The 24,877-nt window shown below is 40.3% G+C and overlaps 1 protein-coding gene across 1 annotated transcript in view; it reads left to right on the plus strand.

The window, feature by feature from the left end:
* Positions 1–24,435, plus strand: part of LOC139472948 (secreted protein C-like) — a 47,300-nt gene extending 22,865 nt beyond the window's left edge. Inside the window, exon 7 of the mRNA XM_071255421.1 lies at positions 24,191–24,435. Within this exon, the coding sequence (XP_071111522.1) occupies positions 24,191–24,435 (245 nt within the window). The remainder of the gene's footprint in view (positions 1–24,190) is intronic.
* Positions 24,436–24,877: the final 442 nt, after the last annotated feature.

Below are 24,877 nucleotides of genomic sequence, written 5' to 3' on the forward strand. Positions count from 1 at the left end.
GACACCTGGTAGCTGAATCCTGATTTAAGCGGTTGTTTCCGGGACATCACGTGATATTACATACATTACGACGATGACCCAGAAGCGATCGACATGACGTACACCTTTAAATATTTGCTGACACGAGCAATAGGCATGTAGATACCGTCAGTCGGTGAAGAATGATGACGTAAAATGCATATTGCTGCATAAAGGTATATGTGGGCGAGTGATTGAGTTGGATTGAATAATGCATTTGCAATAATCCATGGGAAAGTAAGCTCTAAATGTACATGCCCATGTGTGTAATTGTATCCATAGTTTACATTGAACATATTTAGTGTTTTACAACCATCAACCCAATAGTACCATCACCAACACCAGCATCAACCCAATAGTACCATCACATAACCACCATCAACCCAATAGTACCATCACCAACACCAGCATCAACCCAATAGTACCATCACCAACACCACCATCAACCCAATAGTACCATCACCAACACCAGCATCAACCCAATAGTACCATCACCAACACCAGCATCAACCCAATAGTACCATCACCAACACCAGCATCAACCCAATAGTACCATCACCAACACCATCAACCCAATAGAACCATCACATAACCACCTTCAACCCAATAGTACTATCACCAATACCATCATCAACCAAATAGTACCATCACCAACACCAGCATCAAACCAATAGTACCATCACCAACATTAGCATCAACCCAATAGTACCATCACCAACACCACCATCAACCCAATAGTACCATCACCAACACCAGCATCAACCCAATAGTACCATCACCAACACCAACATCAACCCAATAATACCATCACCAACACCAGCATCAACCCAATAGTACCATCACCAACACCATCAACACAATAGAATCATCACATAACCACCTTCAACCCAATAGTACCATCACCAATACCATCATCAACCAAATAGTACCATCACCAACACCAGCATCAAACCAATAGTACCATCACCAACATTAGCATCAACCCAATAATACCATCACCAACACCAGCATCAACCCAATAGTACCATCACCAACACCAGCATCACCAAATGATACCATCACCAACACCAGCATCAACCCAATAGTACCATCACCAACACCAGCATCAACCCAATAGTACCATCACCAACACCAGCATCAACCCAAAAGTACCATCACCAACACCAGCATCAACCCAGTAATACCATCACCAAGACCAGCATCAACCCAATAGTACCATCACCAACACCAGCATCAACCCAATAGTACCATCCCCAACACCAGCATTAGCCAAACAGTCCCATCCCTACATCATTATCAATCCTTACACTAGCATCAACCCAAAAGTCCTATCATACGCATTATTCCTCTCATTGTCGATAAGTGTTTGACAGATAGTCAGATAGTCAGATATACACATTACTGAATAAGTGCTTGTCAGTTTGTTTGGACAGACACACAAGAGAATAAGTTCTTGTCAGTAAGTGGGATATATACAGGTGATAATATTCAAATTTTCCACAAGTGTAGTGAAACTATTTCATCGATAATTGATGTAGCTGTCCCATATTGTTTGTCAGTAATGAAAGAACGATGTTATCAGGGATACGTAAGATCACGGGGGAGATAATTTGAACAGCGCCGTGACGTCAGTCCATTATGACGTTATCACCTATCGGCGCCTTTGATCTTTGAGCGAGATATTTAAATATGCCCACCGACAATGACTGTAAAACAAGTACTATTCTAAAAATGTTAGCTTCGGCGGTGATGCGGCCGGCTGTTTCAATCAGAAAGAAAAGGAACTCTGGCATGTTTATCCATGAACTGTAAGCGCCGGGTCTAACCTCCACCATAATAAATTATCTATTTATGAAATTTCATGAAAAGGGAAAAATATATAGACCTATATTTCCAGGATACGTTTCTTTAAAGCATCTATAAAATATCAAGCATGCGATTTCTACACACGCACCCTAGCAGCTTTAACAGTTACATATCAGCGTTAAAATGATAGTACACTGTATATCCTTGGCTATTAACTTCAGTAAAAATGTTCTTTATTCCATGATAAACACTAATTTAAGTTGTTTGAAGAAATATATAAATGTCTGAGACTTACAAGATTATGCAGATTTTAAGCAGCCTGGAAGTTTCAACATCCGAAATAGCAGCATATTAAGCAGTTTAACAGTTCTTGAACATGAAGAACACTGGAATTCTTATGAAAGAAGAAAAGACATATATATGAATCGTTTGATAGGCATTACGTAGAAGTTGACGGAAGAAATGTAGTGATAGTTTATGGATAACAACTTCTTTATTTACTGTAAAGGCGACGTTTCGGTATAAATCCTTATACCATTGTCAAGCAAGGCTGAATAATGAGCATGGTACAGAATATATATGGTAGGTGGAGGATTAATAGAAACAACAATTACACACATCAGAGAGGTTAGTGTGAGTAGGTTAAACAATGACAACAGAAGGATAAAATTTTACTTTGATAATAAACATATTGTGTCTAAAACTGTGGGCGACAACTGTCTCCTTCAGCATTCTGGAGAATGTAATTTTAAAGCGTTCATAAAATGTCAACGATTATTCGCCTGAATCTTTATTTTCTGAAAGTTACTAGTCTCCCTGCATATAAGTGCTATGCTGATGAGTGGTTTGCCAAGGAATATGTGACCTTCAGGATGGTGTGACTGACGTTGACACACTCATTACTGTCGTTTGAATTCATAGCCCATGGCCAATAACCAGAAACATAATATTTGCAAAAGTTCCTCTTGCTTTGGATTTTTTCTCAATAAAATATGTCTGCCCACCACAAGTACCAGGTTTGCATTGCTTATCCACATAAGACAGCTACGCGATCAATCGCCAAGAACAACGAAGAACGACGCCTAGTTTATTTCACGTTAAAATGTTTTTTCTAATGACGTCTTTTCTGGAGATTCACGGGGGTACTTGAATACGTGATAATAAACTTTCCTGTTCAAACTAATATATGTACAAACACCATTATCGGGGTTTATTCTATTTATAAATTTGACATAGTTCGTTTTATTCTTGTAAATAGTATTTTTGGACTGTAATACTTGTGTCATGATAAACATTTTCTGTGGAATTAGTTTGATTCTATAGAGTGAGACTATTTCAAGTGAGGCATGTTTAATAATAATACCAACAAAACGTCTTCATAGCCAACATTACAACATGGTATGTCTGATTTGAGATGGTTCGAGTTACAACAATGGTGGCTCCATTGGCAATAGCTATGCGATATTTACCATGAAGATCGCATGACCCAAGCTTACATAGGAGAAACATCTAGGCCACTAAAAATTAAAGAACATCAAAGCTCAGTTTCCAAAGATGACTCTAAATCAGCTCTATCAGACCACATCCGTGACAACCCAAGCCACAGTTTTCAGTGGGATAAAGTCAAAGCCCTCGCCACCTACCTCAAAGACTTCAAAATCAGAAAACTACAAGAAGCCATCAACATCAAAAGACTCCAACCGTCAATCAACCGTGACCAATGTTATTACATACCCCCGGCGTACCATCAACTCATCAAAGACCCAAATCAGCCACAATCATGTTGTTTATGTCACTGACTTCACCGATGATTGTCGTTCCTATCCTTGTGTGTACATGACAGGCTTCTCAGCTCCAGTACAACTCCATCTGATATCTACTCTAGATTGCCTCCTACCTGTATATATACTTGTCAACCATACTGTGTATGCCACTTGCTTGATAACGGTGTTCGGACTTACACCGAAACGTCGCTCTTAATATAAGTAATTGTAATAAAGAAGTTACATTCTTATCCTTACTTGATATATATGATATACAAAAACTGTCTGACAGAGAATGTATGTTTCAACAAATGGCTAGTTAACATACAACATAAGAGTTGCTCCATTTTTATATGACTAGTCACAGACATATTGTTTGTATTACTCGTGCTAAGCTTCAAACCGTGAAAGACGTTCATACTTATCCCATTCTAATAAAACATGAAATTCATACTCCATTTTCCCTAATTGACAAACTTAAGCAGTGGTTGACTTTTGACATTCATATGAATGGTTAATATAAAATATAAATGTGAAAATTTTGGTACTTAAATAACAAGTAACCTTTGTCTGCACCAGACAAACCAGTGATCGGTCCATGACGTCAGGGTACAAGGACACGTAATAAACCAAGCCACTCAGCCCGACCACCCGACCCATTTAATCGTCACTGCGTGATATTGTCACATGTAGAAAGCACGTACTGAAAAAGGGGGCAACAGAATTGGAGTAAACCCGTTTTGTTCAAGCCAGGTGCCATCCAAATTATGGCTACCCTACATAGCGTGTTTGTTGTGGTTCCAACTGATATAGCATCGCAATATTAATTATTTGATTAAAGAACTTGTTAAAAGGTACGGGGCACGGGTGGCCCAGTCGTCCAAGGCGTAGCGATTCGCTGTGCAGACTTGCGTCCCTTGAGCACGTTAGAAACCTATGATTGTGGGTTCGAATCCCGGTTCGCCCCGATTATGTTTCTAGGTTTGTAAGCACCATACCCGTACTCTTCGGTTTAGCCGAAGTGGTAAACGTCTGAGACCTGCATCACTTCGGGCTTTCCTCCCACATTAAGCTGACACACAGTGGTATAACTGGAATACTGTTAAAAGCGGCGTTAAACCCAACTCACTCACTCATTGTTATAAGTTACATATCAAATAATGCCACATATAAGGCCATTATGTTATCTAAGGCACAAACCACGCATGAGGACTACTTACTTTTGACTTGACTCTAAAACCTGAAAACTTGCCCTTTGCTCTTGTGCACTGGATTCCAAAGCTCCATACAAATCCGTAACAAGAGATATATTGCTGGGTCCGGCAAATATACCACCAAATCCATGTCTCAAAGATTCACAATAGCCATTAATACAGTCAAGGAATTAATACCATGTCGTTCTTAAAAAGTCAAAGGGTTTACTTGAATGTTTGTAATCTCAGAAAAGAACAAAGTTCAATTCGGTCAAAACATTTGAGTTTACCACTTCGTACACCACTACCCCACATAATAAACCTTTAAGATGAAAATTTATCCCTTGAACCATGGGCCATTTGCTGCTGAACGTGGTGACCATAGTTGTAGTTACTTATCTATCTTTATAGGTTCTGGACAATTTGTAAAAGATGAAAGCAAATGTTGCTTAAACTTCACTGCGAAAACACTTCTCTTGCTGATCTTTGGTGACATGTCAACATGGCATCAAATGGTCGGTCCCTAAGTTCCAGGAAGAGGTGTCCATGTCATTATGGATTCTGAATGATGACATGTTCTATGTATTTTCAAGCATGGAGATCTATTGTAGATGTTTCCAGCAAATGTGATTTTATATATTTTAAAATGCAAATATGCGCAGAAAATAACTGATATAAAAATAAGAAAATACAGCACAATTTAGATGCAGCCCACACAGGTTTTAATGTTTAAAATTGGCGGGCACAAAACATACAAAATGTTTAAGATTATGTAGATAATGTTCCTTAAATATCTTACAAAGATGAATTTCACTTTTTGCTTGTTTGTTGTAAATATGATAATTTAAGGAAAACATATACTGAACAAAAATACTATGTACATCCAAATGTATGAAGTTAATGTCACATGTGAACATAATTTCAGCTTCATCAGTCAAGATGTATAAGAAGAGAATATATGTTAGAACATGGTGAATGTGAAAAGGTATTTCCACTGCAGAGGTCAGCTTATGTACAGGGTTATTGGGGACACATGGTCATGTGCCTTTAAAGTAGCCCATCACAAGAATGATGCCCCTCTTTTAAATACCGGAGACAGCATACTCTTCCCTTTTTCACTGTCTCAAATATCATTGCATTACTAGAAACAACACTGTTTGTACCGATCGACAAAGCTGAGCATCGTCTTGGTGTATTCCAGTTATAATGGACAAACATAAACACATGCAAAGGCACGGCATTAGACAAAGGCAAAAAAACATAATAATGATGTTATCTGCAACAATAATATACAATAACCTTTGAACAGCGCCAACTCCGTAAGGGGATTTGTGGGAACACCTTGCCAATAAGTACGTTCATTTACAGTTAAAAAGAAACAACATGGCCATTAACACATAGTTTAATATTATTATCCGATTATGCATATACAACTGCAAAACTAGAATCAATACGAACATCAATAGAAATCTAAATGTAAATCTATATTATAAATGTAAAACTACCGACCAAAAATAGGGGAACTGATGAAATAATAATGAAGGTGTATGGACGATAAATGTTTGTAAAATTAATTTCGGGGTTGTAGATCTTGATGGCATACCCTTGAAAAACTTGTGTATGGTTTCCCTTGGTACTGCCCGTCATTCCGCCTGAAGAGCTATCCCAAGCTGGGCAAAGTTGTGCTGGTTATCTGGACCCTTCTACAGCTGCTCTACTGGGTACATATCAAGGGATTTAGCGGGCCAGTCCAATGTCCGTATGCCTCCTCGTCGGAGATAATCGGTGTCGACTTGGACGCGATTTGGTCTTTCATTGTCATCTTGCATGTAAACATTTCAGCCATTTCAACTGACGACAACAGGATGCAAATTTTTGTCAGCATATCACTGGCCAGTCAAATGTCCATTCACAATACCCAAATCAGTTTATCTGTCATGTGTGATACCGTCCCACACCACGACACTACAGCCCCCATACAGATCATGATCAAGAATGGTTGCCCTGACAAACCGCTCGCCGCTAAGACGCTAACAACTTTTTCTGCCATCTGCGAATCGGAGGCAAAGTCTTGATTCGTCTGTAAACATGTAAACACCATTGACCCCAATACCTATGTATTGCCCATCCCATCCCAATCTTTGCCGTTTATGGTAAGTTGTTAGGGTCACACCCTACACACACACCCTTCACAGGACGCTTTCTTTCAGGCAGATATATGTTGAAATGCACCTTCCTGTTTTTGTACTGAAATCTGTTGAGTAAAATGCAACACATGTTATGAGACAATCTTGTCCAGTGTCGTTTTTTAGGCCTGCCACGCCAAGGTCTGATTGCAATCCAAGTCGACACGGTACAGTTGAGAAATTGTGATTAGTTTGATGGTTAAGCATTAGTTTGATGCTCAAGCATGAGTTTGATGGTTAAGCATTAGTTTGACGCTCAAGCATTAGTTTGATGGTTAAGCATTAGTTTGACGCTCAAGCATTAGTTTGACGCTCAAGCATTTGTTTGATGCTCAAGCATTAGTTTGACGCTCAAGCATTAGTTTGACGCTTAAGCATTAGTTTGACGCTCAAGCATTAGTTTGACGCTCTAGCATTAGTTTGATGCTTAAGCATTAGTTTGACGTGTTACCACCGGTAATACATTCACTTTAATTATATAACATTTACCACTGGTAATACATCCACTTAATTTATACAACATTTACCACCGTTAATACATCCACTTCATTTATACAGCATTTACCACCGGTAATACATTCACTTCATTTATACAATATTTACCACCGTTAATACATCCACTTTATTTATACAACATTTACCACTGGTAACATATCCACTTCATTTATACAACATTTACCACCAGTAATACATCCACTTCATTCATACAACATTTACCACCGTTAATACATCCACTTCATTTATACAACATTTACCACCGTTAATACATGCACCTCATTTATATAACATTTACCACAGTGACTTGTAATACATCCACTTGATTTATACAACATTTACCACCGTTAATACATCCACTTCATTTATACAACATTTACCACCGGTAATAGATCCACTTCATTTATACAACATTTACCACCGTTAATACATCCACATCATTTATACAACATTTACCACCGGTAACACATCCACTTCATTTATACATTTACCACCAGTAATACATCCACTTCATGTATACAACATTTACCACCGTTAATACATCCACTTCATTTATACAACATTTACCACCGTTAATACATCCACTTCATTTATACAACATTTACCACCGTTAATACATCCACTTCATTTATACAACATTTACCACCGTTAATACATCCACTTCATTTATACAACATTTACCACCGTTAATACATGCACCTCATTTATACAACATTTACAACCGGTAATACATTCACTTTATTTATATAACATTTACCACTGGTAATACATCCACTTCAAATTATACAACAAGCAGTATACAGATATAAAATAAAAAAACCAACCCGCCTCTCCCTTATATAGGCTCGGCCAGCCTTCTAGAAACCCCAGGAAGCGTCTCGAAAAATGTAGTCAGTCCCTGAAGTTTGCCTGAAAAGGTGGGTAACTCTCCACAACCTGGTTGTTGCATACCACTGCCAGAATTGTATCTGCTAACACACACAGTTGCCACAAACAATCATCAGAAATTAACTTACAATATACACTACCACATAACAATAAAACAATATAGTTTCGAAAATAACATTATTCTTACGTCAATGATAATAACTTACCACTTTTTCTGTTTAACGCAGGATTCCAGCTATGTGACAGCAGTCTGCCCTGTATAGACAATCTGTCCTGTCATTTCTGCTCTCATCATTGTTGTACTTCCCAATATCCTCTCAGTGAGAGCGCTTATGTTGTTAAGACATTTGCCTCATTAGCCTCAATGGTCTGTACCACCTCCGTGGTCTGGGGGATACAGCATATGTCCAGAGAGAGGAAGGTAGGTGGTTCCGCCTTAATAATGTTATGTTAATATGTGGATGCTAATTGTTGCTATTATTTATATCGATTTTCATCACTCGGGACAAATGAGATATCAGTACAGCCAGGTCAAGAGTGAAATTCAAAGAAAATCCCCAAAGAAGAATTCGTTTTTGGAAAGGATACATATCATCTTTCACACTCTAGAATCTCGACTTTTCCCGTGTAACCATAGGTCAGAAAGAGCCATCACCTACAGCTCATCAAATTACATTAACACCTTCCTATCAGCCTAGAGAACGATTGCAAAATTGCTTTTATGATGATGCATTTCGTTTAAAGTATAAAGCCTCTTCTGATTTCAGGGTTGGAGCATTGGCCAGAGAGAGCCATCACTGCTGGTCCTACAGCTTTTCACATTACATTAACACCTTCCTATCAGCCTAGAGAACGATTGCAAAATTGCTTTTATGATGATGCATTTCGTTTAAAATATAAAGCCTCTTCTGATTTCAGGGTTGGAGCATTGGCCAGAGAGAGCCATCACTGCTGGTCCTACAGCTTTTCACATTACATTAACACCTTCCTATCAGCCTAGAGAACGATTGCAAAATTGATGTTATGAGGATTCATTTCGTTCTGATTTCAGGGTTGGATCAATGGCCAGAGAGGGCCTTCACTGTTGGACCTACAGCTCATCACAGGGACGGACTTGTCTCAAGGCTCCGCTTTCTTCATTGCAGCTGCTACTGGCGCTCTGGTGGAGCCGTTGCTGGTGGAGCCATCTATGACCGGTGCCATAAATACCTGTCGTTGTTCATCTCGATGGCCGGGCATGGACTGAAAGTCGCTGTCATACCACTGTGTGCCTGTTTGTAACACATGACTTCTTCCTAGGCATATTTAAAACAGGTTTGTGTTTCGCCTCCTATTTAGAACAGAACGGAACTTTATTGCACCAGACCCCTATCAGCGGTATAAGATATAAACTAGCGGGCAAAAGAAAGTATACACCCATGTTTGATGGTGGCTAAAAAGAAAAAAGAAAAAGAAATATTTATTCGATGGTGATGTATTTAAAACGGGGATCATACATGCATCATATCAATTAGTATCTTACAACAGGCGAATGTTTTCAGCCAAGTAACGTTTGTTATGTCCTGGCCAATTCAAAGTTAATATTTTTCACGCCAGCTGTTCATATGGATAAATATATACATAGTGTTAATTAATACGTTGACGTACATGTATAATATGTACTAACATATAGTTTTCAGAGGACGCAGAAATAAGGAAGAGAAAGCATAGGGTATGGGTTGGGTGGGATTTGAATTTGTGGTGAATAGGTTACACACGAAGCTACACGACCGCCCCTAATTTATACTTAGACGTACATATATAATATATAATATAATACTCACGTACAGATATAGTTTTCAGAGGACGCAGAAATAAGGAGGAGAAAGCATCGGGTATTTATTAGTTGGGTGGGATTTGAATGTTCTCATTATTAGAGCGGACATGCTTTAGAGCCTTCTTAACTTTTCGATTTTATTTGTGCTGAATAGGTTGCACACTTGAAGCATACTTACATTTTCATAATAGTGGGTCAAGAGATAACCTTTCTGATTCAAATAATGGACAATAGATACTAGAATTTATATCCAGTTACCAGGATTGACAAAAAAGACAAAAAGATATCCAAATGGTAGTGTTTGCATGAAACAGACAGCAGTGAGTTATAAAGCACTGCGGTGAAAACACAGGACACATAATGACAAGAAGTCACTGTAGTCACTGTAAACATAACGGTATGTACATGTGCGATGACCGCCTCCGTGGTCTAGTGGTAGAGCGTCCGCCCGGAGAGCGGAAGGTCGGGGTTCGATCCCCGGCCGCGTCATCCCAAAAGACGTTAAAAGATGGTACTTGTTGTTACCCTGTCTGGCGCTCGGCATTAAGGGGTTAAAGAAAGGACTGGTCGGTCGGAGTCAGTATACTGTGTCTGAGTGGGATATTCATGTTAAACTGCGGCATGGTGTCTCAGTGAGCTAGCATTATAAATCGGCATCAGTCCGGACTAGTACAAGCAGCCACACGAACACAAACACGTACATGCACGTCGCTATATAAATGCAATAATCTTGGACGCGACGTTAAACCCCATTTCACCTCACATTACATGTGCGGTGCTAGGTCGTGTTCAAATCAACAATGGACGTTACACATTCTACCCATGTCTGGGACTGAACATGAGTGTAAAGCATAACAGGAGAATGCATTAGTCACAAGGCTACCATATGCGTCTATATGACGACTTCTGAACTCCTTGTGCATTGACGAATAGTGTGAGTTTTACCCATATGCATCCCGTGATCATGCTGCAAGTGCATTCACATCTTGAAAAAAGAGTTTCAGTTGCATTTCTAGGATTGTTTTGTTTTTGGTAGAGTTTCTTTTGCTCCTTTTCTCTAACCCGTAAACAATAAACAACAAACGAACAAACAAACATAATGTAATCATTAATAAATGTAACGTTGAACTGGATATATTTGAAATATATATTATTTTACATGCGTCTGAAAATTGGCAGTGACTACATTCCTTCCTTTTGCCCGTTATCTTCATCGCTGTAGGTCTTGGCGGAAATATCACTCATCCTACAATGTCACGGCAGATGATACGGAAGAAATTGCGGTACCTCTGAATGATAAGCCAACCCTAGCTTCATAGTAATTGTTCATGAATTATTTAAAGGTTCTATTTAAACGGTTCAGCCATAGTTGACCGTACTTGCAAACCGTTCGCTATCTTCACGTTTGATAAAATGTAATAAAAATTGAAAATGATTGTTACATGTAAATAACTAACGATCTACGAGGAATTACGGTTTATTTATCCAGAAGGATATAATGTCATAGATTATTTAATTCCGAGTTTCGAGTTAGTTTGATTATGAGTATTCAAGAGAATAACTGACTGCAAACGTCCACCCCAAACCACCTTTGAAATTGCTAGCGGCTGTAACCCAAAGCAAATGTATCTCTACATGACCTAAACAAGCGACATTTTCACGGCACATCGGATCGGATCGTGTAAAGTAACTAGCTATTACCATTCAAATTTAGTGTATTTGTATCACTTACTCTGTAAGAAACGTGTTGTGGCATTTAATTCATTATTAATAACAAATGCATATGCACTCTCCAAAAAAAGAAACACACAGGTAGATAATTTGATATCATAGATACAGATATGAAATTTTCGAGCTCGATAGCCACATGTTGTCGTTGCACAAAGGCATTGAAAACTCTTCATTGTCATGTCACATAAGGCCACAAGGTTGCGCGGAACTCAGTATCTCGTGTGACCGCCCCGTGCAACAATCACGGCTCTGCATCTCCTCGGCACTGACTTGATAAGTGTATGAATTCTGTCCTGCTTGTAACGCTTTGGCCAGTTGTGGGAGTGACTGTGGCGTGTTCTGACGTTTACGTACACGTCGATCAAGTTCATCCCAGAAGTGTTCGATTGGGTTGAGATCTGGAGATCTCGACGGCCAGGGCAAGACGTTGATGTTGGCATTATGGAGGTACTCTACCGTGACACGAGCTGTGTGCGGTGAAGCATTGTCCTGTTGAAACAGCTCCTTGTGGCGGTCAATGATTGGAAGAAGGGGAGGTTGAAGAATTTTATTCATGTAGTGATTTGCTGTCAAATTTCCCTGAACCACAACCAAGTCAGATCTCGTGGTTTAGGATATGGCCCCACACCATGACACTACTGCCACCGAAATTGTCGAATTCACGTACACAATGTGGGGCAAAACGCTCATTTTGACGACGATAAACACGTTGTCTTCCATCTCGCCGGTGAAGAAGAAATCGTGATTCATCGCTAAACCACACTCGTCTCCAGTTTCTCAAATTCCAAGGCTAACTTGACAACAAGTCTTCTTGGTCGGATTCCAGCCTCGCGAAGTGATTGATAACCACATACTTATGATATTGTTGGAATCGTACAGTAGACAAATGCTTTTAGTGGAGATTATTGTGATTATGGAAATATTTTCTGGTCGCTTTTCAGTTTTCACAAAACATAAAACAAAACATAAAAAATGATTGACAGTACACTGCAGAACACTATTGAATAAATGCGCCGAAAAAGCTTCAGTTGGAGAGTAAAAGGCAATATAAATGGATCACTGAAAATCAGCAAGCTTGTTGTTGTTATTATTATTATTATATTAACTAATTAAGTGAGAAAATCAATACCGTATAGAAACAACTCAACCCTCTCCAGTTCCTTTAACGATCAGGCACAAAGTACTTACAATAAATCACAACGATTTTATGGAGCGTGTGAAACGATGCAAGCAAATTAGGACTTTAGACTCAATTACACAATTACATTGACGACACCGATGTATGGATTTACAAATGGAGCTAATTAACTTCATTCGTTCGTTTGTTCAAAGCTATGTATTTATTTGCAAAAACAATAAACATACTTTCAGATGCAATTACATTATCTAGTCGTGCAGTAATATTATCATTCCATATAATCAGTTATGAATGAACATGGTGAAAGTCTCACACTTTGTTTGTGGACCCATGGCTGAATATTAACTGATTGTCATTTATTGTATGGAAATGTGACATACCCTCCCTGTGAATGGTGGTCATTTTGAAGAGATCTTAGTCTTAAGCCAGTAATAAAAGTCCTTACAAGTACTCTTATCTAAAACTGGCTGACTGGTTATTACTTCAGCATGGTGGGCCAGATCGCCTACAGCACATCAAGTGTATACAAATATGTGCATTATCAGCTATTAGCTAATATTTTCTGAAAATACGGTTTTCTTCTACGGTAGTTTTGAACTTTTAATTTGTCGGCTGAATATCTAAGCTTTCGTACATCCTGTATGAAGTGTTAATGTTGAAACTTCGAAGGATAACATCCCTGGGTTAGCAATGATTTAAAGCTTGCATAGTCCTCTGTTGAGATTATGAATACACAATGCCATTTAGAAAGTGGTCAAATGTAATAAATGTTATATTTGGGATAACACTTTCTTAGTAAAGCACAGATTCTCGTACTTTTTGTGTTGAGTCCCGTCCGGGATTCGAACCCACACTCTCTATTGAGATTGTTCAACATTATGGAGCCAGTTTTCTAAGTCAGTATCCTTACATCTTACTTCAAAGACTCATATGAAGCTATTGATGACTCCGTAGTCCTGTGAACTCATATAAAGGCTGTCCATAACAACGAAGGCCCTCAACCAACAGCACCAAGTTTTTTAGTGTAAGATAACCATTTCTAGCATATCTGCTTCAAGTCTTGATATACTGACCACCGAAAGTAACCGTCAACAAACAACAACAGCTAGAGACAGCACAGCACATTAGAAAATGGAACATACTGAAGCATACTGAATACTAGTACTGTCATTTTTGACACAACATGAGCCTTTTCGGAAACGTGTGTGATCTCCATTTGCGTGAATACGCTCAAACAGGCTTTGTCGCATAGAATACGTTAGCCGCCTAATGACGTCACGTGGAATAGTACGACATTCTCTTGAAGTGAATAGATAAGTTCTTGTCTGTTTAATGGAGGCGTGGTAGTTGTCGGTGACGTCGATCCACATGATCCCAGATATGCTCAATTGGGGACATATCTGGTCACGGCAGTACATTGACGGTGAAGACGTTTTGCACCACGTTATCAGTATGGGTGTGACATTGTCTTTCTGGTACAGAACATCAAGTAACGCTGCTGAATGACAGAAAAGGTTACGGGACCAAGGGCTTCGTCTATGTACCGCTGTCCAGTCCTCATGGCCCCATATTCCTCCTCAGACCACAACACCCATCCCGTCCTGGGCTTCATCCTCCAAAAGCAGCAGCAAGTGAAACGTTCTTCTGTCCGACAGTACACACTTTGTCTTCCAACCACATGAAGCAAGCAGAACCTGCTTTCAGCAGTGAACAGGGCCCGTTGCCAATCCCAGCGCTGCCATCCTCTAACTCTCCTGGCCCATCTCGACCAGAGAATTCGATGTTCATAAGTCAGGACTGTTTCCACCTCTGATACCCACTGTACCTATCTGCCTTGCCACGATTTTTCGCCTCACCGACACCCCAACGCATTTGCCGCTGATGACGGCTCAGGGAGGACGCGGTTTCGGAGGTGAAGAGCTCGCAGGTATTCTTGAGGCGTGGTCACCCGTGGCCTGCCCGATCGTGGTCTGTCCAATGTCTCTCCGGCCAGTCTGCCTGGAACGTAATATCAAGCACAGTGGGAGCAACCGAAGGTTTTTACAACGTGGATATATATGATGCCTCCATTTGGACCATTCCAATGACCCGCCCACGTTGTCATGGCATTATGTTGGTGTCTTCCTTTAGCAATGTGCCGTCCGATGAGCTGGCAAAGGCAGTTTTATACCTACATTGCACAGGGGTTTACCGCACCATATGCGTGACGTGATTTCAAGATTTTTAAAAGTGAGTGAGTTGGGTTTAACGCCGCTTTTAACATTATTCCAGTTACATCGCTGCGTGTCAGCTAAATGTGGGAGGAAAGCCCGAAGTGATGCAGGTCTCAGACGTTTACCACTTCGGTGAAACCCACGAGTACGGGTATGGTGCTGACAAACCTAGAAACATAATCAGGGCAAACCGGGATTCGAACCCACAATCATATGTTTCTGGTGTGCCCAAGGCACTGCAACTCTGCACAGCGAATCACGGCGCCTCAGACGACTGGGCCACCCGTGCCCTGTTTAGTAATTAGTTGTTGACGTCAGTATAGCTTACACCAGTACCTTATGCATTTTGTATTATTTATTACACACAAATACTCTCAGCTAAAAGCTTTTCTTATAAAAATGATTAAAGATAAGTTATAGATGAAAGAATTACCTTTGATATTTCTCAGAATTTGGTATTCTTTTTTTTACTAATTTTCAAGCTTATATTCCACAACAAATGTTACCAACTGATAAGAGAATCAGTGTGCTGCGTTGTACTTACGTTTTATGCAAGGGAGGTTTGTATTTTTGTATTTCAGTATCATCTGTGTGGAAGGTGAGTAACGCAGGTAAGAATAGGAGATGTCGGCAGTAGAAATGTCAAGTGGTTGCAAAAGTATTCTTGAAGCCTTGATAAGACATGACAAGATTCAGTTCCTTGCCACTCTAAAATCAATATGCATACCTTGAAACCTCCCATCCGAAGCTGTAATTATGTGTCCGACTCCAATTATTTAGTAGTTATTAGGAGAAATAAAATATTAATTCAGCAATTCTAATCTTCCCAGCCTCTGATTGAGTGAGTCAGATCGATTTTGGATACAATAATACAATAAGGACACCAATTCTACCTACACTATCAGTTCGAGAGAAAAACAACTCTGACAGACAGACGTAATTCATTGAGAGCTGCCATCCTTAAACAGAACATCGAAATATTCAACCAGATGCATTTCATTATGCAAGCAGTATATGTGTTTGTATTTGCAAACATCATTTCACAAGTTACTCTGATGTCCTCAAATGTTCGGATGGGACTTTTTTATCGGATATCTGTCTTATCAAACTTCGTCGTCAAGGATTCGTCTCTGTGGACCTTCAATCATGTTCTTTCGGCTACGCATTGCACAGGCCATTGCGTCCTTGACCTTGACTGCAATTCTGTGTTTTACAATAGTGTGACCGGTGTCTGCATTGGTCACTCCACGGTCTACACAACTCCAAAGACGGCGACAGCAGCGCCTGGTAGCAAATACTTCTCGAAGAACAAACCAGAAGGTAAATCAGCTTAACTTAACCAAATAGTCCACCAAAAGTGTGAAAGATACGTCTCTAAGCTATTCTGTGGAATACCAAATATGATTGAATATATATTCATTGTAAAGGATGCTCAATAATAATGTGGGCAGTTGTGAGAATATATATGCTTGTTGTTTATACCGCCTGGACCAAAGGAATTTCAATATACTCTCATACATTTGCTCCAAAGAATTGAAGGTGAAAACTAAATGCTATATGATCGGTCGTAAGACAAAAGATTAGATTTAAAAAAATGACTGCCTGAACGGTTTCAGAATCAAAATCTAACGCCCCAAGACAACCGAAGTATTGCCCTTGGACCATGCAGTTCATCCTTTACATGCCATTTTCTATATTTTAAAACTTCAGTGAAAGGTCGTAAGAGTGTTGTGAGCCATCAGTATCGTAGGTTTTCATTTTCGACAGGGGCGGTCGGGTAGCCTAGTGGTTAAAGCGTTCGATCGTCACGCCGAAAACCCGGGTTCGATTGCCGACATGGGTACAATGTGTGAAGCCCATTTCTGGTGTCCCCCGCCGTGATATTGCTGGAATATTGCTAAAAGTGGCGTAAAACCGTACTCACTCACTCATTTTCCACAGTAATACGTAAACTCTCTACACTTGCTAAATGTAGTTAAAGTGAGAATGGCAATGCCTCGCCTAAGGGATGTGTGCTTCAAAGAAGAAATCTTTCAATGGTTTCTTATTGGCGTGCCTCAAACTGGTAGAACTCAAGAGGTAACACAATGTCTCAGCCTATGATTTGTAGACTTTGGAACAGGTTCAGAAGATAATAAGTCAACGGTCGCCCCGCCAGGGCGCCCTGCATTTGTTGGTCTGCAACACAAGTTTAGGATCGACTAATCAAAAATCAGGTCTTTAGCAATCGTGCCCAAGTTCCTTTGCTCCAGGCCACGCGACTTCAAGTTAGAAATCGTCTTCACTCAACAAATATGCATGCGCAGCGACCACTTGATGCATCACCGTCAACAAATCGACACATTTTTGTCGGACGCCCCAGAATGCAATGTCTCTAGATTTTTCGGTCCATCGATCACGTGACTGTCTGGTTTGTTTACATGCCGCCGTCGCCGCATGGCAGGACCACTCCAGTGTGGTGTCAGACAACAAACATTTACTTTTGTATGTGAATTGTTTGAGTCGCGGTTGCTGTGATTTTTCGCGAAGATCTGGTGTTATCACTGATTTTTTTATCTGCTCCATTGTTCATAAATTCTTTACATCTTTTCCTTCTCATAAATGGCCCGACGGATTCAGCTGAAATTGCAGGCGGTTTCATTTTACAATAAAGTGATGAGGGCCCAATTTGAGTGATGAATCCTATTTATAATATGGTCGCTACTACCGCTAAAATCAACGATGAAAGTTCATATTGCTGTTGAGAAAGCATGCTGCAATTAAAGCCCTGATAACCCACTCATTAAACTGACTCCGAGTCGACAATAGCCAGACAGGGTTACAACAAGCCACATCGTTCAACACATTGTGGTTTGACGCAACCAGGAGACCAAACCACTGATCTTCCGATCTCCGGCCGCGGGAAGATGCTCTATCCCCATATGACGATGGCAACGCAAAACTGTTTATCCCAAACGCAAAACTTTAAAGGATGTTGAGTCTCAGACTCCTAAACCAACACCTGAACCAGAACCAGAATTGTTAAACTTACAAACAAGGAAAGAAAATTGAAAAAGAAGTAGCAAAAAGAACATCTGCAAACACCAAAGGCCACCTCTCCCGCCGTGATATTGCTGAAATATTGCTAAAAGCGGCGTATAAAATATTCACTCACTCACTCACTAATTATTTTGACATTGTGTTAAGTTCATAACATTATATTTTGGTGTTTGTTTGTTCTTAGTATTCAATGTTTGTGAAGATAATATTTTTAAAAATTTGCTGACAGCAACCTTTGTTAAGTGGCTGTTCAAACTGTTGTCAATATGTCCAGGTGAGCTACAGTGTCGTGAAAGTATGTTTTGCAGGATGTGTGATGTAGCGGGGATATTACTGCAACGAACAAAACGAGTTGCAATATCTCACGTAAAACTACTTCTTACACTCATCTTCATCACATCAAGTTCCTAGATTCCATCCGAGAATTCCTCTTTCTGTCTGATCTCCTTCAACAGAAACATTTTACTAGTTTAGTTTGTCAGCAAAAGATTCGTATTTAGTAATAATGATTACATTATTAAAGTGTAGACTTCCTTTCAAATGGGATTATTTCTTAACTCCGGAAGATATGAAGACTTGCTCATTATGACCAGGCACTGAATCTCAATTCTCTCTGTTGTGCTCGAGGGGCGGTCGGGTAGCCTAGTGGTTAAAGCGTTCGCTCGTCACGCCGAAGACCCGGGTTCGATTCCCGACATGGGTACAATGTGTGAAGCCCATTTCTGGTGTCCCCCGCCGTGATATTGCTGGAATATTGCTAAAAGCGGCGTAAAACCATACTCACTCACTCACTCACTGTGGTGCTCGAAAACTGGGGTTTCATTATGGATCACTCTAGGCTTAATTGTTTGTTTTAACATGAATCAACACGTACTTCCGTAAGTCAATACTTACCCTAGTTACTCTTGCATAAATAGGGTCCTTTGCCTACTCTAAATTTTCATTTGGAATTTTGAAACGTTCAAAATAAACTAAGTTCAAGATCTCCATCTTACCGAGCTACACAGTTTATCTGACATATTGATTGCAACATCGACATATAGCACACAATACCCCGTCAAACAAATGATTACCTCTGACAAGTTCTGAATACACTTTATTAAATATGAAAATTAATCAACGCTGTAATAACGGATTTGGGTTTTATGTCTAATGATTTGGGTTAACGTGCTGCCGTTGATTTATTTATGGCATTTAATCGAGCGCACGATACCAAAGACAATGTGCGGGAGTCAAAGTCAAATCAACGGCCTTCCGATCGATGTGACGTACGGTCTGGGTGAACAAGGCAGAATGAAATTGTAAAGTTCATTGCTTCTTTAAATGTCTTGAACGAACTGGCCTTACTGAAACAGCCAAACTGTCTTGGACGGTTGTGTAGAGTACAGCCCGGATGCTTTGAGCGGTTTTTTTTGTATCAAGTGTGGGCATCGATCACAGACAGATTACAAAGGAAAATCTTGCAAAAAGATGTGAGCTGTGGACAAAATTGATAAAGTCATGCAACTGACCAGTGGGACCAGGATTGATTGGCTTTTAGAAGTACAAAAGTCATCATCAGTTACTGTGTGGCGGCCAATATATATTTCCTCAGATTTTTCAATCATATATACTCAACAACAAAAGTTCCTGTGACACGAATATTTTAAGTTTTTTTCAAACAAGTAAAGTTTGGTCTTCAATATTGTAGTACATGTATTGAATCAAGTCACAAAAACGCAACTGCTACAGAAAAGCATGCATTCCATGCAAAAGTTGACTTTAATGCAAACCCCATGCATTTACTACCCAAGAATGGGTATAAAAACATGTGCGTTAACGGGATTCCATATGCATTGTTTTGCATCTTGCTGACAACAACCACACAAAACAACAACGAAAAACAACAAAATTACGCAATTATTCAACACTACGAAATGTCATGCCTGTCCGAAAATGAGCGTCTGCGAGCCATTGGTATGCTTGAAGCGGGATCGAGTCAACGTGCTGTTGCAAGACAATTTAACGTCCACAGAAACAACATTTGGTGTTTATGGCAACGTTGGCAACAGACGAATGCAGTCAGAGACCATCCTCGGAGTGGCAGGCCACGCGTAACCAATAATCGACAAGACACATTCGAACAACACACCTACGAAATCGATTCCAGCCAGCAACAGTGACTGCAAGGAGCATCCCTGGCCTTCCACGAATATCTTCACAAACCGTACGTCGCCGCCTCAGATGTGCAGGGATTGTCGCCAGAAGACCCGCCAGACGTCCCATTTTGACAGGAAACCACTGTCAAGCACGTCTACAGTGGTGCAGACAGCATCTACGCTGGACGGCCATGAAGTGGGGACAAGTTCTATTCACTGACGAGTCTCGTTTTCACCTCAGCCACAGCGATGGACGGATTCGAGTGTACCGACGTCGAGGTGAACGTTATGTCAATCATTATGTCATGGTAGAACATCGGTTCGGTGGCGGCAGCGTTATGGTATAGGGTGGGATTACAGCAAGACAGAGGACCCGTTTGGTAGTGGTAGAGGGAAATCTCAGTGGACAGCGCTACCGCGACGAGATCATCGGCCCTGTTCTACCGCTTTTGCGTCGTCATGGCCCAGGCATTACCTTTCAACATAACAACGTCCGACCTCATATTGCTCAACTTGTTCAGGATTCTCTTCAACAAAACAACGTGAATGTCATCCCCTGGCCGGTTCGCTCCCCTGATCTCTCACCAGTCGAGCACATGTGGGATGAAATGGATCGGCGCCTTCGACGCCAACCACGTGTTCTTCCACAGACACTCCAGGAACTTCGAAACATGCTCCAGCAGATATGGACAGATACCCTACAGGACTTTGTACGACGCCTGGTCCATTACATGAGACGAAGATGTGTTGCTTGCATCGCAACCAGAGGTGGATACACACGCTATTGATTTGTAAATTGACATTTTGGCATGTTCATGGGTTGTTTTTTTTATGAAATCGCGCATTTTCTGAAGTCAGTATGGCAAATTAAACCATTTGAACACTTACAGGATTTGGTAAAAAACATAACTTTGCATTAAATCTTATTTAATGTCACAGGAACTTTTGTTGTTCAGTATATATGCGACTTGCTCATGCCTATCATATGCAAACATTTCTTAACAAGACACGAGGAACATACTGAATAGATTACAGTTATCCCCATTCTTAAATGAGGACACTTCCAAATTCGACACATCAGTGACAAAAATGATTTTCCATTTCCCATTCCTTGAATTGTTTTAGAAGTCTCAAAGTCAACACCCGTCACTGTTTGGCGGTCAATAATATATGATATCGGTATCCATCCAACACAGTTCTTAAGATTTATCATACTTACAAATCAGTATTTACAAATAGATCCAAGGATGGGGGGGCTGTTGCCAGTGCCACTATCGTTGGATCTAGAACTTTATGAGCTAGATTTCAAGATAACTCTTCCTTTTGAACTACCACATCAAATGCCACTTCAACAACTCTAGAGTGTATCAATAAACAGTGTAAACATAACCCTTTTATTATTTTCTTTCAGACTCGCTGTCCTGTCTTCGGGCTATTAAAAATAATTCGTTCCAGCATCTAGTTTTACTTGATATAATTAAATTACATAATAATCTTGCTGCTGGCCAATGTGACTTTTTCTGGTTGCCAAGCCATGTTGGAATGCCTAGTACTATAATGGCTGCTCCTGCTCTTGGAGCAGTATCACTTCTTATACCATAGTGAGATCAAACCTGACATTAAATGTTACATCAGAGATCTTATTAAAAGAAGTGGGTCACCAAAGTATACATAAATAAATAATATGTACTAAAGCCAACTATCGGTTACACCTACTTTTCCGCCCAAGGTAACAACACCAGTTCTTTTTTTAAATTCACCCCGTAGAATATAACTAACAACAGCATTAATTAAACATTGATTAGGCATTCACCATATTTAATAGTTTCCAGTCATTTCTGTTCAGCCAACACCTTCCCTCTTGTCCCTGGTTTTATCAATCAGTGTGTGGAGAGAATGACTGAAGTGGATGATATTTAAAGCCGAATTATGCCACGTCAGACAGCAAATAATCGGTTCTGGACCAGGCAAACCAATGACTGAGAGCATGAGCATGATGAGTCTGACCAACTGATCCCCATGAGGTACTGGGAACCTATACCAGGGCCCGGAATCCACTCAGATTGCCAGAGGGTTCTTTCCTGCTAACTGCCCCCACGTTAGTACAAATGTAACATATCTCTTATGCTGTCATCATGGAAAGTCAGATGCAAGGGTAAATTTCAGCAACTGTGGCCAAAACTTCCAAACATCTGACACTCTGTGGTCTCGCTTGCTCTACTTTAATCGTTTATCATTCTTTTCAACTCAGGCCCTGATACAGGCCAAGGTCAAGGTTACATCTACACATACCACAATGAAACGATGTCCTGGGATGATGCTCGCGTTGAGTGCCAGAAGGACGGCGGTGATTTGGTGTCCTTTGACACACCTGAAAAGTTAATGGCTCTGAAGGACTATTTTGTCAGTGAGTAATAATAGAACATTTAGAACATACCTCTTAACACATCAGATTCACGTGATTTTGTAATGGCATGTAAAGGTTTAGCATGCTTTTCTTGACAAAGATTTTTGTTAATCGAAGATGAGCCAAATATAATTATATAAGGGACCTTTATGTCTAAGGAAAATGTCAATAGAAAGATTGACCCTGAAATAACAAGCCCCAAACACTTTCTGCCGAGGACTTCCTTCCTGCTGAACCAGATTACATGGTTTGAAAAGGCAAAATAGTGGTGAAAAACAGTTATGACCCAATGTGTTCGCGGAAAGGGTAAGCATGTCCTACTCTACCGGTAGCATCAACCGCTCACAAACTTGTCCTGCGAAGGAAAAGAAAAGAAAAGGCAGAAAGTCATATCAACTCTGAAAAAATGATTTTTGTTTTTTTGTTTTTTAACGCCGCAATATTCTAGCTATATGACAGTGGTCTGTAAATACTCGAGTCCGGACCAGACAATCCAGGATTGACATCATGAGAATTGATCCACGCAGTGAGGATACGATGACATGCATCAACCAAGTCAGCGAGCCTGAACACCGTTAGTCGCATTTAAAGACAAGAATTTACGTCAAGCCTGGGTTGCTGAAGATCTATTCTGACCCGGATCTTCACGGGTGTGGAATATTGTTTTTACAAAATGAGAGTATGTTCGTTTCGTCACGTTGGATAGATGTTCGTGAAGACATTTTGGATTAGTGGCCTGGAAATTAAATGATGGTTGGCACACACACACACACACAAGCAAAAAAAACGACAAACGTCGTTGTCCTTGGGGATGGTCAGAGAGATAACCATGTGCGTAAATTACCCATGGTCATATATATATCAAAGTCATTAAAATCAGATCTGATACTCTGGTACTGCTCTGCGTTACCACCCACAGACGGTCGCCTCGGGTACGTAAAAACGTGCACTTTCGAAAAAGAAACGTTGTGACAACGTTGTAGCAACGCTATTGTGTTTGCTTTACCCTGAGAGAACATTGCCCAGCAGATCGAAATGAACGCTGGGTATGTGCTTAAGCCAATTAACTGGCAGCATTTCAGACGATTTGGTTTCATTTCTTTTTACCTTGATCCGTAATTTCAATTCGCACAAGTGAAACCCCACATAAATATTCCTTTGATGGTTCTCCCTTTCGGTGTAGATGCCACGGCGCTCAGAAATGACCTGCATATCCGAGTAAATGAATGAGATAAATATTGCTTGCCGCCACGCAATATTACAAATATTAGCTGCTTACTGTGTCTGAGTAACAGATCTGATTTCATTTATATTGATACATCTGCGCAAATGGACGTAATTATATCACTTATATTTCAGCTTATAGGCAGTCCCACAGTGTGTATAACAGTGTGTGGGTTGGAGTAAGGAAGAACCCAATGGATGGTCTATTCTACTGGGCTAGCAGCAACGTCCTCGGCAGCACCGTTACGTGGGCATCTGGGCAGCCATCATCGACATCCTCTTGGCAATGTGGATACACAGCCCCATTCGAAGATTTTGTGATGAGAACCTACATGTGTAGTCATTCTCTTACTTTTATCTGTGAAACATCAGGACAATGATTGACAGACAGGTACCACCTGGAAGGGTTCAGGTTGTCGACGTTTACTCTTTTGTTGCAACCCATGATTATGAAGGTTGTTGACAAGTCAAGATTGTTCCGAACTATCTGACACAAAGCATCTAACTATGCCCAACGATTTGCGGCGCATTGGACGACTGTCCCCCTTAACCCCACCTCTCACCTATTCTATACGACGTACCGTTGCATGTTAGATACATGATCCACTTCTCACCTATTCTTGATCACGTACCATTGCAGGTCAGATACATTATCCACTGTTCTAACCTATTCTATATGACGTACCATTGCATGTTAGATACAGTATCCGCTGTTCTCACCTATTTTATATGACATACCACCGTATGTTAGATACAATATTCAATGTTCTCACCTATTCTATATGACGTACCATTGCATGTTAGATACAATATCCACTGTTC

The sequence above is a fragment of the Haliotis cracherodii genome, unplaced genomic scaffold (genome assembly GCF_022045235.1).
Source record: "Haliotis cracherodii isolate W230 unplaced genomic scaffold, xgHalCrac1.p SCAF_26, whole genome shotgun sequence".
Classification (NCBI taxonomy): Eukaryota; Metazoa; Mollusca; class Gastropoda; order Lepetellida; family Haliotidae; genus Haliotis; species Haliotis cracherodii.